Source organism: Xenopus laevis, chromosome 2L, assembly GCF_017654675.1.
Source record: "Xenopus laevis strain J_2021 chromosome 2L, Xenopus_laevis_v10.1, whole genome shotgun sequence".
NCBI lineage: Eukaryota > Metazoa > Chordata > Amphibia > Anura > Pipidae > Xenopus > Xenopus laevis.
Window position 1 is genome coordinate 157,495,148 of NC_054373.1, and position 17,041 is coordinate 157,512,188.

The 17,041-nt window shown below is 38.3% G+C and overlaps 1 protein-coding gene across 6 annotated transcripts in view; it reads left to right on the forward strand.

Annotated features, from left to right (window-relative positions):
* The window catches only part of fndc3a.L (fibronectin type III domain containing 3A L homeolog), a 102,365-nt gene that overhangs the window by 50,488 nt on the left and 34,836 nt on the right, over nucleotides 1-17,041 (forward strand). For 5 of the 6 annotated variants that reach the window (XM_041582604.1, XM_018247598.2, XM_018247599.2 and 2 more), the window contains 4 exons: nucleotides 7,806-7,882; nucleotides 11,118-11,346; nucleotides 14,788-15,051; nucleotides 16,812-16,870. In XM_041582604.1, coding sequence (XP_041438538.1) covers nucleotides 7,806-7,882; nucleotides 11,118-11,346; nucleotides 14,788-15,051; nucleotides 16,812-16,870 — 629 coding nt within the window. Of the gene's footprint in view, nucleotides 1-5,928; nucleotides 6,015-7,805; nucleotides 7,883-11,117; nucleotides 11,347-14,787; nucleotides 15,052-16,811; nucleotides 16,871-17,041 lie in introns of those variants that run through there. The other variant, XM_041582603.1, reaches the window with a different exon arrangement.

A 17,041-nucleotide genomic window follows, 5' to 3' on the forward strand; every position in this document is an offset into this window, starting at 1 on the left:
TAGTTAAAAGAACCATATAAACAACTGTGCTCCAAGAGGGCTGTTAGAATGATATATTTGTTGTTGTCATGGTGTTAAAGGAAACCTATAACTGAAATACAAGTTGGCTTAACACATTTCATCTTTCTAAAAGAGCCAGTAACAGTAGGAATTGAAAATGACCTGAATACATTTACATATGGCTGTGGAATCTGTTATCCAGAATGTCGTGGACCTTGGATTTATCAAACTGCCCCTTTTATAATACAGGTGTGGGATCCATTATCTGGAAACCCATTATCCAGAAAGGTCGGATTAAAATGGAATATATGGGAGATGGCCTTCCTGTAAATCAATGGTTTATTTTATTTTTATTTTTGAAAATGTCCTATTTCTGTTTCCTCTGTAATAATAAAACAGTACATTGTACTTGATCTAAACGAAGATATAATTAATCCTTACTAGAAGTAAAACCGGCCTGTTGGGTTTATTTAATGTTTATTTTATTTTTAGTAGACTTAAAGGAAACATTTTGTGTAAAAAATAAAAAGTCAAATACAAGCTCCTGGAAAATATAATTTTCCAGCTCCAGTTTCATGTAAAGCAGCTTAAACTTTCGGTTTTAGGGCTCTTACACACGGCTGTTCCGACCTGCGCTCCCCTGCGTTCCGTTTTTTGGCGTTCAGCCGCAGGGGAGCGCAGTAATAGACGCAAGTCATGATTTGAAATGGGGCTGTACTCACTCAGGCGCGTGTAGGCGCCGAACGCAGGAAAAATGCAGCATGTTGCGTCTGAACCTGCGTTCGGCGCCTACACGCGCCTGAGTGAGTACAGCCCCATTTCAAATCATGACTTGCGTCTATTCCTGCGCTCCCCTGCGGCTGAAAGCCAAAAAACGGAACGCAGGGGAGCGCAGGTCGGAACGGCCGTGTGTAAGAGCCCTAATTGTCCTTTAGGTTTCCGGCTGTAAACATTGTTGTTTATCAGGATCTTTAACCTGTAGCTTCTCAGCTGCTAAACAGCCACTCCCAGCATTCTGGGAGGAATTAACGATATCTCTGCTCTTGATTTATTATCAGAACAAAATAGACAACTTGTGAGCTTTATTTTTGTACCAGGAAAGGACAATCAATGGCCATATAGATGATACTGAACTACAACATGCAATTATAATTGTTATGCCTTGCACTATAAATGCAGCAGACTCCAAATTAGTGGGATCACAGCAGCAGTGCTCCTCCTTCCGGTTTAAAGAAGGGGGTTATTCTTCCACTGTATAGATCACTGGTAAGGCCCATCTACAATATGCAGTACGGTTTTTACGGTTTCCAGTTCTCAAACAGGACATCATTAAATTACAGAGGGTCTAGAGAAGGGAAACTAGGCTGGTAAAAGGAATGAAAAATCTCTAAGCTACACTACGAGGAAAGACCGGCCAAGTTGGGGTTGTTCACCTTTGAGTTAACTTTTAGCATGACGCAGAGAGTGATAATCTGAGACGATTGCACTTGGTTTTCATTTTTTATTATTTGTGGTTTTTGAGTTATTTATCTTTTTATTATGCAGCTCTGCAGCAATCTGTTTGCATTGATTTGAGCAAGAGACTGGAATATGTATAGCAGAGGGTCTGAATAGAAAGATGAGTAATAAAAATGAGGTATAACTATATGCACAAAAACTGGAGCATCCAGCACATGCACGAACATCCGCAAATAATCCTGCACACTTGGGTGCAATCCTCCGCATTGCACATTTATTTTTGTAGTCTTCTCTGATCTGGCCGGCGGGAGCCCATGAGGGCCGAGGCCCACCGGGTTTTTTTCTGGCCCAGCTGACCCTGTATAGGTTCCAGGGACTCTTTTTTTTTTTTTTTTTTTTTTTTTTTTCCCCCCCCCCAAGGCAAATTGGAGAGGCTTTAAATGGGATTTTTGCCTTCCTCTGGATCAACTAGCAGTTAGGCAGGTTATATACAGACTTAAAAGGTTGAACTTGATGGATGTGTGTCTTTTTTCAACCTAACTCACAATGTTACTATGTTAATATGTTTTTATACAGCCACCTTACCTTGATCCATTTTTGCCTGCACTGTATTGTTATGAAAATAAAACCCAGCCAGAAGTAGCAGCGTGGGTGTGGAAACAATAGCCTGGGTGCCTATTTCTGGTAGTCAGGCTATTGATCCACTGCAGTTACTGCTTGATTGGTGGTGTGACAGCGTCAGCCTGCATCTCTATTCTTTCTGCTGCTGTGGCCTTTGTGTTTGATCCTGTCATTGCTTGCGTCAGTGATACATATCAGTGTTGATGTGATGTCAAAGTGTGGGTGTTCAGTTAGAGAGACACCGTTCATCTAATGCGCTGCTGTAAAACTCCAGCACTGTTTCCTCTCTGGGAATAACAAGCAGAGAGTGATTCATTGCTGTTCACATTAGCCCAATGCTAAGTATAGAACCATTCACGACCTGCACATCCGCATGGATTAGTATCTCGGCTGGCTAAATTAAGAGTGCCAAAAGGCTTGGATTAATAAACACAGGAAAAAATAGCTTGTACCAAGTCCTAAAGTAAACCCTGCCACCTAGGATAGAGCTGTGCTTCAGGGAGGGAGTGAAGTACAGCGAAAAACAAGTTTAACCATCAAATGGTTTAGTGTGTACACACGCTTAAGCTGGCCATAAACGCAAAGATCCGATCGTATGAATCAATGTACGATCGGACTTTCTCATCTCACAAACCCTCCACTAACCATAAAGATCAAAGTCTTACCATTCAGATCAAATAAAGTAGTAAAAGAACAGATCAGCCAATGTTCTGCCTCTGACAGCAATTGTACGATAGTTATGTCTGACAAAGCTAGTGACCCACTGAAAATCGTACAATCAGCAATACACGCAGAGATATTATCGGCAGAAGACCAAACAACCGATCTCCGTGGACAAAAAATGTCGGGACTCTCCACACACGGTCCGAAAATCGTACAAATCCACGATTCGTACAATCGGATCGTTGCGTCTATGGAGGCAGAAATATTCTGCAATTTACTAGTATTGGTGCCTGCAATTGAACAACAGTGCTTTGCCGAGTTCTTTCCAGTGTAGCTATAGTCTACCTGACCCTATAATACAGGGGTGTCCAAACTGCGGCCCGAGGGCCACATGCGGCCCTGGATGCATATGAATGCGGCCCAGCTTGGTTCCCGAGGAAACGTCATCTCACAAAGGATATAGGAGGAGGGGGGACTCTTCCCATTGCCTAGTTAGTAATAATAATATAATAATAAGTCTATTTAATATCCAGGTGTCCCATATTCCAGTGAATAGCTCCATCTGGTAAAACAACTGGCATTGTAGTTCTTTTCTGTGTATTTCCTTTACTTTTACAAATCAAACGTGTTTGTATATTTCATGTGTGGCCCCAGACAATTTTTCTTTTTCCAATGTGGCCCTGCGAGCCAAAAGTTTGGACAACCCTGCTATAATACATTTAATTATTAAAACCCTAGACTTTATCACTAATACATACGTATGATACTGATAGGGCATTGCATTCAGTGGGTTCACTTTCTTCATTAGCATTAAAATGCCAAATCCTAAAGCGGTTGTTCACCTTTGAGTTAACTTTTTGTATGAGAGTGATAATCTGAGACTATTTGCAATTAGTTTTCATTTTTTATTATTTGTGGTTTTTCAGTTGTTCAGCTTTTTATTCAGCAGCTCTGCTGTTTGCAGTTTCAGCAATCTGGTTGCTAGGGTCCAAATTCCCCTAGCAACCATGGATTGGTTTGAACAAGGTTTGAACAAGAGACTGGAATATTTATATGAGAGGGTCTGAATAGAAAAATGAGTAATAAAAAGTAGGTATAATTATAAAAGTATAGCCTTACAGAGCATTTGCTCTTTAGATGGGGTCAGTGACCCCCCCCACTTGAAAGCTCGGAAAAGTCAGAAGAAGGTAAATAATTAAAAAAAATAAAAACCATTCAAAATAAATAATAAAGACCAATTAAAAAGTTGCTTAGAATTGACCATTCTTAAACATACTAAACGTTAACTTAAAGGTGAAACACCCCTTTAAAGACACTTTGTATAGCATATTGCCTTCACATGTTGTTCAACTACAACTTTTATCACTTGACAAATGCTTACAGTTGCTCATTCTTGGACATATTGCTGGAGGTCTGTTATTAGTCCATACATTGTTTTTAAGTACATTAAGTGGGTTTACCTACTTAAATGGTCACATAGTAACTTTCACACATATGTGCGCACTGAACCTTAGCGGACAACTTTTCGGTCATCATTTTTTTAATATCGTTTTTTAATTAGTAACTTCCACTTCTGCCACTTTCTTATTTTGAAATAGGGGTCACTGACCCCAGCGGCTTTATGAAGCTACACGTCTATTATTACTTTTTATTACTTATATCTGTGTTCATGTCTTCTCCTATACATGTTTCAGTCTCTCATTCAAACCGCTTTCTGGTTGCTATGGTATATTAGACCCTAGCAACCAGATGGCTGCTCAAATTGATCAATCACAAATTGAATATCACTCTTTATATCGTACTTTAACTACAGTGAAACTTTAATTTTACATCCCTTGATTTTAAGTTCTGAATTTTACTAGGGATGCACCAAATCCACTATTTTAGATTCAGCCGAACCCCCGAATCCTTTGTGAAAGATTCGGCCGAATACCAAACTGAATGGAACTGAATTGCATATGAAAATTAGGGGTAGGAAGGCAAAACCATTTTTTACTTCATTGTTGTGTGACAAAAAGTCACACAATTTACCTCCTCAACCCTAATTTGCATATGCAAATTAGGATTCGGTTCGGCCGTGCAGAAGGATTCGGCCGAATCCGGGCCAAATCCCGAACCGAATCCTGGATTTGGTGCATCCCTAGATTTTACACCATTTTTTTCTGGTCCCCTGAAAAACTTAAAATGGGGGTTCTACTGTATATAGAAATGTTTTGAAAAAGTGCTATTATCTGGATTATGTTTTTAGTTATAGAGGTATGGGACCTGTTATCCAAAATGCTCGGGACCAGGGGTTTTCCGGATAACAGATATTTCCATAATTTGTATCGTCATACCTTAGGCCTACTAGAAAAACATTAAATAAACCCAATATGCTGGTTTTGCCTCCAATAATGATTAATTCCATCTGGTGGACATAGACGCACAGATAATATCGTACGAAACTAATTTTCGTCCGATATTCGTTGCGTGTATGGTGGAAAAAGAGCCGACCGATATCAGCAGAAGACTTGGATATCGGTCGGCTCGTCAATCGGGCTGGACGGAAAATTTTGATCGGGTGCCTTTGAAGGGACCCAAACATCGGCCATTGTTAGTGCTGAATCGTCAGATACAGGTAGAATTCTATTGTTTCTTCCCGTATATCTACCTGTATATCTGACGATTCAGCTCTACACGTTTGTATTGAAATGAACGATCTTTCTTGGAATGATCTTTTCCAAGAAAGATCGTAATTGTTACGTCTATGGCCACCTTTAGTTTGGATCAAATACAAGCTACTGTTTTATTATTACAGAGAGAAAGGAAATCTTTTTAAACATTTGGATTATTAAGATAAAATGGAGTCAATGGGAGCTTCTTGGATAACGGGTTTCCAGATAATGGATCCCATAGCTGTATGGTGTACTTTAACTTAGAGTATGGTAGATACATAGCGGTAAACAGTAGGCCAATAGCAAGTGAGTAATATTACACAAACGCGGAATGGAATTGTAGCAGCCATAATGAAGCCTGGGTTCCTATAATTAATAAAATAATTGATTGCCGGTGCCTGGGAAGTGCAGCAGCTGCTACTTTGCCCTATGAAACAATAATCTGCTACATTTCCTTCCTTTATTGCACTCGCACCTCCTGGCTCACCCTTTACTGTATGTCACGTGACTCGGTCATGTGACCCAGGCTTTCCATTCGCCGGCATTACCTGCTACCGTGTTTCCTACGTGTGTCCCTGGGATGTGATGTGTGTCACAGCTGTTACACAGACATGAGGGGTAAGAGCTGAAGCTTGCACGCACCAGCATGTACACAAGCTGATTGATCTATGAAAGGATGTGCACACACACAAATTGCCTAGGAATCTGAACCTTATCACATTCTCCTGTTATGTATACATAGATGGAAAACACCGGCATTTCTTCTTTGTGTGCCATTGCTCAGTTTTCAGTATTAGTTGTGCAGTGTGTTGTATATTTGCATATTAATAGGTGTATTTAGCTGATGCTTTGTGCAGAGGCAGGAGCCAGCTGTGAGCAAGTGTTCCCAGGCAGCCATGTGGCCTCTGAATCTTCTGAATCAATCAGCCATTTGCTGAATCACTCGGCCCCGTGCTCAGATATGCATTGCATCAAAGAAACTGCAGTGTGTTCCTTTATCGGGAATTCTGCTAAATGTCAGCTTTTACTCCTGGGTAAAGTCAGGTGGCAGTTTTACCATTTTATTTGTTGTGACAGATTGTGCTAAACCCTTCTGCACAACACTGTCAATACTAGGGTGGGATTACATTAACCCGTTCATTGGTACTATTTCAAACTATTATGTGTTACTCTTCTCCCTATATGCCACCTAAATTAGTAAAATGGTTGGTTTTTATTAGCACAGAACACTGAAATATGAAAATTTATATGGAATGGTTGGTGTGTTTAGAGGTCTTTACATGTCTTTTTTTTTTACTTACAAAGATATATTTTTTTTTAAAAAAGAGACTTTCTGATAGTGTGAATTTCAGAGCAAAGGAACCTCTTAAAGGGGTTGTTCACCTTTAAGTTATCTTAGTATGACGTAAAGAATTATATTCTGATACAATTTGCAATTGGTTTTCATTTATTATTATTATTATTATTATTATTATTTGTGGTTTTCACGTTACAGTAGAACTCCACATTTTACATTTTTCAGAGGACTAGAAAAAAATGGTGTAAAATCAGGGAAATGTAAAATCAGGGAAATGTATTATGCATAATACATATTTTGGACCACAAAACAACAGTGTAAAATGAGGGGAAACTTAAAATCAGGGAATGTAAAATTGAAGTTTCACTGTATTTAGCTTTTTATTCAGCTGCTCTCCAATTTACAATTTCAGTCATCTGGTTGCTAGGGTCCAAATTCCCCTAGCAACCATACATTGATTTGATTTGAATTTGGGATATGAATAGGAGAGGCCTGAAGAGAAAGACAAGTAATAAAACGTTTCAATACAATAACAATACATCTGTAGCCTTACAGAGCATTTGTTTTTAGATGGTGTCAGCAACCCCCATTTGAAAGATGGAAAGAGGCAAATAATTAAAAAACTGAAAAATAAATAATGAAGACCAATTGAAAAGTTGTTTAGCATTGGCCATTCTATAACTCACTTAAAGTTAACTTAAAGGTGAACCACCTCTTTAATGACTAGGTAGTATTATCTATGGAGAATACCTCAGCAGAATTATCTGTGCACCCGGCTAAGGTTCTCTGTTTCAGATAGAATATATGGAAATATAACTGGCAACCATTATGCAAATAAACCTATATGTCCTGTTTTTATTGAAGGGAATTTCTTTATTGTAATCCTCATTTTTGATACCTTCCGTTGTAAACCACAGATATAAACTGCTGTCTGCACTGCATGAGTTGCTTTACCTATATAAAGACCATTGTATGGCAGCAGTTTCCTATGGTGACTTTTCATAGAGGCTACTTTGTATTATGTGTAATATCAAGTTATTGTATTTATTTGGTTTAGTTTAGTGTTTGTAGTTTGTGCCTTGGATTTAAGATATCTCTCTTTTCTTTGATAGGCCCTGCTCAGGTTCCAATGATGTCACCAAATGGCTCTGTGCCGCCCATATATGTGCCTCCAGGATACGCTCAGCAGGTATGTATGTTCTGCAAGCGTTTACATGATGTCATTATAATATAATTGGAAATTACGTGCCTTTGGTTGAAACTTCTTTCTAGAAACCTATTTTTTTCCAGCTATGTTTAATGCTCTTAGAATCATGAAATTGATTTTCATACCAGAGGCTGACTGAAAAGGAGATTGGATTGAATGGAATTGCAGCCTGTACTGATTGTTTTATTTATGATGGACCAGCATTTTCTGCAACATGATCTATGGTGATCAGACAAGAAACAGACCTTTGCTACATAAATACATATTATTAGACATATTGAGACAGAAAATTGAGGACATTGTATATTTAAACTCACAGTCTGTAGAAATTGGACTACAAGTAGCAATTGTGTGACCGTGTTAAAGGAGCACTCATTCTCAATAACACACATTAGCTATCATTATTAAAACATATACAGCTTTTATGTAAAACATGTATAGTAGCACTTTACCAGCATGAAAACTGATTTAAGGAGGTTGTTCGCCTTTAAGTTAACATTTTTTTTTTATGTTCTAGAATGGCTAATTCTAAACAACTTCTCAGTTGGTCTTCATTTTTTCATTATTTATAGTTTTTGCATTATTTGCCTTCTTCTGCCGCCCCATTCCAGCTTTCAAATGGGGGTCACTGACCCCAGAAGCCAAAAACATATTGCTCTGCGAGGCTACAATTTTATGGTACTGTTCCCTTTTATTACATACCTTTCTATTCAGGCCCTCTCCTATTTGTATTCACGCCACCACACAGCCGCTGAAATTCTAAACTAGTAAGCTGTAACAGAAATAGCCAAATAATTAACTCCCCCCCCCCCAAATAAAATGAATGCCAACAACAAGTTGTCTTAGAATGTCAATCTCTACATTAGCAACAGTTACTTTTAAGGTGAACAACCCCTTTAAATTAACGCTCATTACCAGTACTTCAGTCATAACATTTGGTGATTGGTGGGGGTTATTTACAGGTAATCCAAATATCTACCTCACAGGGGCTAAACATGGCGTACCATCATTTTCACTGTTAAGGGCAAGAAATGACAAAAAAAACCATTGATTTTTCAAAATTAAAACAATTGGCAAAAAGTATGTTCATCACAAGCTCTATTCACTGCACTTGTATTAAACAAGCAGGTTTACTGCCCCAGTAAGGCATTTTGTACTTGTTAAAAGATTAAAGGAGACTTTTCACACAATATGGAAGATACATGTATTCCTTTATCTTGAATACATATTCATTTTCTGATCATCATTTTCAAACACATCTGACAGATTTTTAGGTCATTATTGTTGGACCAGTCTCATGTACAAACATTCATACATCTCCATTTAATGGTAATTGCACAGGATTGTCAAATTAATCTGATCACTGTATTGTCAAACAAAAGATGAAATGAATCTGAAATTGGGCAAGAGATATGATCACATGGAATCTTGAGTAAGTATTAACTATGGCTCTTAATTGTATTGTATTACTCCAGCTTTTTTGATTTGTTCTATTGACATTTGTACAAGTATTTCTAAATTGCTAACATATTCAGAATGGTGTAAAATAGAAAGTTGTACATATCAAACATGCAGATTACATACCAATACTGACAGATTTAGGAGGTAAACAGGGCCTTACTCGTTACAGTTTACAAACTGATACAATTTGGGATAAAAATCTCCCTTCATCCTCCAGAATAACATTTAGATTATTAGCATATGTCGAAGAGCTTGTGTGCAGTGTCATTCCATGGTGTAAAGTAGCTAATTTTATGGCTCACATAAGCATTGTAATAGTCCTGTCACTCCATTACATAAAACATATGTACAAACAACATCTTCAAATTACACCTGCCAGCACATTTGTTCTACTGTCCAACATTCACCTTTAAACTGTGTACAAAGAAGGATGGTTAATCTTTAGCAACAGTGTTTATTCTGACATGAGCAAACAGAGACCTTGTTTTGGAAACACAATTGATAGATGAGCCCCTTTGTTTTGGGTGCATGTGCTGGAACCCAATACCTGTGTGAAGGTGCTTTCACCTACAACTGTGTGGTGCCGACAACACCAATGTAGCATCTTTAAGAAAGGCATAAGGTGATTTCTAAGTGAAGTATTGGGGGCTCCCCCCCCATTTAAAGTAGAGCATGAGATGTATGAAAACATTGTACATTGTTTTTATATTTATTTATTTTAAAGACCATTTTGGAGGGCTTAAACATTGCTGTTATTCTGGTCACCAGATTGTAGCTGCAGTACCAGTGTCGTTCCCTTAACTGTAGCTGTCTCGTACAGCCAAAAAATAAAACAAATATGCTCATTCTATTGATGACATTGAACCAACATTTCATATGTCACATTACATTTCAGTCACTGTTATAAGTGCAGCTCCTGTGTCTGCTATTGAGCTAATGTGCAGGAAGGCCCACCATAGTCTGATTATGTCTATATTTGCATGCCCTGGATTTTCTAAGCATCTACTTAAAAGAACAGTAACATCAAAAATAAAAGTGTTTTAAGGTAATTAAGATATAATGCAGTTTTGCCCTGCACTGATAAAACTGCTGTGTTTGCTTCAGAAACACTACTACAGTTTATATAATAAGCTGCTGTGTAGCAATGGGGCAGCCATTCAAAGGAGAAAAGGCTCAGGTTACACAGCAGATCGCAGATAAGCTCTGTAGAACATAATGGTGTTATCTGTTATCCATTATTTAAGCTGTCTGCCATATAGCCTTTTTCAATTTCCACCATTGCTACACAGCAGCTGGTTTATATGAACAATTGTAGTGTTTCTGAAGCAAACAGATCAGTTCTACCAGTGCAGGGCAAAACTACATGATATTTTCATTACTTTAAAACACTACTTTTTAAAACACTAAAAGACTTCAATTTTTAGGTGTTACTGTTCCTTTAATTTTGTCTTAGACATTGTCCCCTTTATTATTTTTTTTTATTTGACGTGACGTTCGACTGTATGGAAGTTCCCCAAATGTTTGTTCAGCTCATTCTGCATTTTTTTTAGCATATGGATAGTGGTTTACAGCCAATAATTATTGGGGCTTAATGGAGCCTGAGGAGGAGATTATCTCAGCCAGTGATTAAGGGTTATGGCAGGCACTTTGTCACCTGCAGGAGTGGAGATTTCCAGTGGGAAACAAAACACCCTTTTGTAAATTGTATAGCATAGTATTTGACTTTCAAATACTATTTTCTTTGTATCCTATATAGGTAATTGAGGATAATGGTGTACGTAGAGTTGTAGTGGTTCCACAGCCCCCTGAGTTCCATACAGGCAGCCATGCAGTCATACATCGGCCTCCTCCTCCAATACCAGGATTCATTCCTCTGCCAGCTATGATGCCTCCCCCACCTCGGCACATCTACTCACCAGTGACTGGAGATGTAGCCTCACAGTATACCCCACAGTATCACCCCGCACAGGTATATGGAGATCTGGGTAAGTCGTTTCCGTAACTTTTCGTCTTTAGATATGTGAAATTGAAAATGTAGTAAAGTGATTAACTACATACTGAAAGTCAAAGTATAAAATATGGACACGGTCAGCTATTTTTATTTCACTTTGCACACTGCCTTTCTTTTTCCCTACACGTTTCTGCCTATCATTTCAGAACACACAGACTGGTGGCTGTCCTCATGAATACACTGCTGTATTCATTAGGGACAGGAGGGGAAGACGTATAACAGGCTCTAAGAACAGTGTTGGCCTGTGCACCTCTTGCTGAATTTTAACCAATTCAAGGTGTAGAGCAAAGCCATTCCCTCAGTCTGAAGTTCTTCAATCATGAGCACTAAGAGGTTCGCTTTTGCGCCCCTTAGTGCTTTTCCATACTTCTCGGGGCATAGTAAATACCCACCTCTGTATATTACACCTTGTTCACATGCACATATGAATCTGTTAGGGATACACTGAAACCAGGATTCGGTTCGGGATTCGGCCTTTTTCAGCAGGATTCGGATTCGCCCGAATCCTTGTGCCTGGCTAAACCAAATCCGAATCCTAATTTGCATATGTAAATTAGGGGTGGGTTGGGAAATCACGTGATTTTTCGACACAAAAGAAGAATTTTTTCCACTTTTTCCTTTCCTGCCCCTCCCTAATTTGCCTATGCAAATTAGGATCCGGGTTCGGTATTTGGCCGAATCTTTCACCAAGGATTCAGGGATTCGTCCGAATCCCAAATACTGGATTCGGTGCATCCCAAATATCTATACACATTTCACATTCCGTTTGCCCATATTCTGTGTAGAACAATATAATGGAAGAATAAAAATAATTCATATGCTTTGCAACAGTGATAAGTTGAAATCTTGCTTAATTTTAACAAACAATAACATGTGCCCTAGACCTGCTCAGATGCACACAGTATTTGCTGTTTTTATTTTCCATATTTGGCCAATACAGTGAACCTGTAACCTGTTAGAGTGACCAACAAGTTAGGTACATGTGACTATATAATCAGGTGGATGCAGGCCTGCAAAACTGATTTCTACCAGCTGTACAACTGACAACAGCTTTATCCCAAATCCTTCCCACTGCAATCTGCCTGCTCTGAACACATTCAACAAGGTCATATCATCATAAACCTAGAGTTAACACAAAGACATGTTGCAGAAGCCTATTTTGTAGAGCAAAATATTATACCAGACCTGGCCCTGGACATTCAGACCAGGTTGCTCACAATGCTACTACCCACAATCATTATTACCTACCCTTAACTTGCCCAATGCCTGCATTTTCTTCAGCGGCTAACCAAAACATGTTTCCTCAGGAATTTTGGCTTCATGCATTTTGCCCTCTACTCTGACCAATTTCCCGGTCCCTTCTGATGATAGCATCCCCACAATATAATGCTACCACCACCATGCTTCCCATATTTTGGGAACCGCTGCCCTAATGTACACTGATTGGAACAATGGGTATTTCACTTACTCCATTTTAGCAATGAAAAAAGCCAGATTCCAGTCCTCTGCCATCTTTTAGTGCAGATTCTGTTTTGTGCAGTCTTGTTCATGAACTAGTGCTTTATTTTTGCTTTTCTTTTCAGGAGAGCCAGTTACTTATAAAAAAAACATCTATTATTGAGACTAATTGGGACCTAGAATATTGTGGATCGAGAGTCTTCCTGTTATTGGGAGCACCATGATTTAAAGGGCTTGTTCACTTTATTATGATGTAAAGAATGACATTCTGAGACAATTTGCAATTGGTTTTCATGTTTTATTATTTGTGGTTTTTGAGTTATTTAGCTTTTTATTCCGCAGCTCTCCAGTTTGCAGTGTCAACAAACTGGTTGCTAGAGTCCAAATTACCCTAGCAACCATGCATTGATTTAAATGAGAGACTGGAATATGAATAAGGGAGGGTCTGAATAGAAAGAGGAGTAATAAAAAGTAGCAATAAAAAAAATGTGTAGCCTTACAGAGTCAGTGACCCCCATTTGAAAGCTGGAAAGTAATTTAAAAATTATAAAAAATAAATAATGAAGACCAATTGAAAAGTTGCTTAGAATAAGTCATTCTATAACATACTAAAAGTTAACTTAAAGGTGAGCGACCCCTTTAAGGCTGGTGGAGCTGTCTTAATAATGGCATTTTCTGATAATAGAGCCCATAACTACAGGTATATCAATTTCTGAAAATATCCACTGATGGAAAATGTAACCGCATATGGAAGTTTTCATTAATGTAACCTTCTAATTCTCAAACCACCTGGTAATATTAATCTTGCAAAACATGTGCTCAGAACTTTGCCTCTGGGTTAAATGAGACTCACCCACGTCATCAGGCAAAGTCTATTTTTGTCAGTGCACAAAACTGGAGCAGTAATACAAGCATAATCTTTTGTGAGCATCACTAAATATTCACAAGTTTATAATCATTTTGTTGTGCTATGTATGTTTTTTTTTTTATATGCAGTACATATTGCAGCATTTTCATTTCTGAATTAAATCCGTTTTTATTCCATTGAATTGTAGAGATCCAAATAAAAAAATCCTATTGCTTTCATTATGATAAATGTTACCAAAGACTAGATTATTTCAAGCTTTTACAATTTCCTTATGATAAATTTGAAATTGCTGATCGTGAAATTGTTTTGCTGTATTTGCACACAGTATTTCATAGCTTATCTGTAATTGGTATTGATTTTCTAACCGCTCAGTTACTTGCTTTATACCTTGAATCAAAATCTAAAAGGAATGTAATAAAATATAAGGTGTCGTTTACAAACCCAAGCACACACACAACATGGTTTGCTAAATTGTGTATACAGTTATGGGACCTGTAAATGCTCGGGTCCTGGGGTTTTCCAGATAACTGATCTGTCCGTAATTTGGATCTTCGTATTAGAAAATCATGTAAACGTTAAAAAAACCAATAGGCTGGTTTTACTTCCAATAAGCATTAATTACAGTATATCTTACTTTGGATCAAATACAAGGTACTGTTTTATTATTACATAGAAAAAGGAAATCGTTTGCAAAAAATTTGATTATTTTCTTAAAATGGAGTCTATGGGAGACAGCCTTTCAGTAATCTGGAGCTTTCTGAATAACTGGTTTCCAGATAACAGATCCCATACCTGTATTATACACTATTCACAAAGGTACATTTGAATACACACACCTCTATATTTGCACGCATTGATGTAAATGAAACCTATAACATCATAATACATAATATCAGTTTCATAACTGTGGAGCTTTCCCCTTTTTCATCGGTTACTTGCCATCATCATGAATGGGAAGACTTAAACGTTTTTTATTACATCATCCTCCGTCAGCCAAGGTCCAGTGCTGAGATGGTATGGGATAGTCAGCATCAAATAACTTAAGTGGATCAGCTGCAATCATTGGTGATTTTGTTCTGTTAATTTCAGATGCTCTTTCTACACACGGAAGATCTAACCTCAGAGATGAAAGATCCAGCAAAATACATGAGAGACTACAGAAAAAACTTAAAGACAGACACGGAGTACAAAAAGAGAAGCTAAACAGCCCCCCATTCTCACCCAAGAAAAGCACTTCTCCGATAAATGAATCAAATGGACTCATAAAAGGCCAGAATTCGGGCTTAAATACAGGACAGGCAAAGAACAAGCACAAAGGAAAAGGTGGCTCTCCAGTGGAAGCAGAAATACAAGGTATGGGTCCAAGAGAATTTTTATTTCTAGTGAAAATGTATCCCCCAGTCAGTTCTAAAGGTGGCCATACATGGAGAGATCCGCTTGTTTGGCGATGTCGCCAAACGAGCGGATCTCCCTCCGATATGCCCACCTTGAGGTGGGCAATATCGGGCTGATCCGATCGTGGGCCCTAGGGCCCAACGATCGGATCCTAACGATGCCCAAACGGGCGGTCGGATCGCGGCACCGCATCAACAAATAGATGCGGCCGCGATCCAACGGGATTTTCTGTCCCATCCGATCGAGATCTGGCCGACTTTCGGCCAGATCTCGATCGGTGAAGCCCGTCGCAGGGCCCCATACACGGGCCAATAAACTGCCGACACGTTCTGTCTGCAGGTTTTATCGGCCCGTGTATGGCCACCTTAAGGCTAATGCCACACATACACATGCTATTTTTTTTATTAATTGTATTCATTTGTGTGCCTATGGGCAGGAGAGTAGCCTGCAAATACAAGTGGGTCACAAATAAATGTGAATATCAATGTGAAGGATATAATAGCAAATATTTTTGTTTGGCAGTAGATAGGTAGAGAGGTGATCAAACTGCCAGTGGGACAAAAAAGACTATTTAAGTGATAATGAGACCTATTAACAGATTAACTCATCTGTTTCTTAGACAAGAATTGAGTGTGATTATTTTTTTATTTTTTTTAATAAGGTCTTGTAGAAAGTTAGGTTGGCACAAACCATAAATCAGTCAAGAAAAATTCTGCTTAAAAATAGAGTATTTTATTCAAAAAATCTATTGTATCTTACAGCACATTGGGAGAATCAGCAGGTCTCATATAGAACGTTTACAGAAATATATGCTGTTTGCAGAGACTACGTAGTATGTTCAATTAGCTTCTAATGTTCAGTTCAAACATTTGCCTCATTGCAATAGCCACTACAAGCTTCAGCACTCTCTTAACAAGACCTTGGGGGCACATTTACTAAGCTTGAGTGAAGGATTCAAAGTAAAAAAAACGTTGAATTTCGAAGGTTTTTTTTGGGGTACTTCGACAATTCAATAGGCGACTTCGATTCGAACTAAAAATCGTTCGACTATTCAACCATTCGATAGTCGAAGTACTTTCTCTTTAAAAAAAACTTTGACTACATACAAGGAAAATCGTTCGATCGATGGATTAAAATCGTTCAAATTGTTCGATTCAAAGGATTTAATTGTTTTCCTTTGATTGATTGTAGTATTTGCGGTAAATCCTTCGACTTCGATATTTGAAGTTGAAGGATTTTACTTCGAGGGTCGAATTCGAGGGTTAATTAACCCTCGATATTCGACCCTTAGTAAATGTGTCCCTTGGTGTTCTTAGCAACATGATCTACTCCATGTGGCCTTTCCACAGCCAATCACCACAGTCGATAGTTGGACACTGCTTACATTGAATCAACACCTAGAGCAATGGCCAAGTGCAATACCACCACCAATACCAAATTTTCCCCAACGTTTTGGTATAGAACCCAACATTTTTCTTTGGTATTGCTCTTGGCCAATGATGTAGGTGTTGATTCACCATACTCTAATAACATAACAGGTCTCCGTAACACTAATGCATGATATTGAAGGTGATGTTTGCATCAAGATGATTCCATGATTTATTTTCAAGAACCACACTGCTATCTCTTCTTAATGCATATACTTGACAGCACCAGAATTATGGTCAGTTTCTGCTATAAAAGGAATGTAGTAAGGCCCATTTTATTTTCCTTTCCAGAAAAAGATGATGAAACAAAGGCACTAGAAGCACTGCTCTCAACAGTTTCCAAACCTGTGGTAAGTCCTTAAAGAGCCACTTCCATCATTTTAAATTTGAATTCGTTTTTGTCAACTTGAAATTATAATTTCTGAATATAAAAGTATTATTATTTATGTAGGGTGGCTTAGAGTGCAACGTAAATTATGGGGAAACAATTTTTTAGAGCTTTATTGTATAAGGTCAAAGAT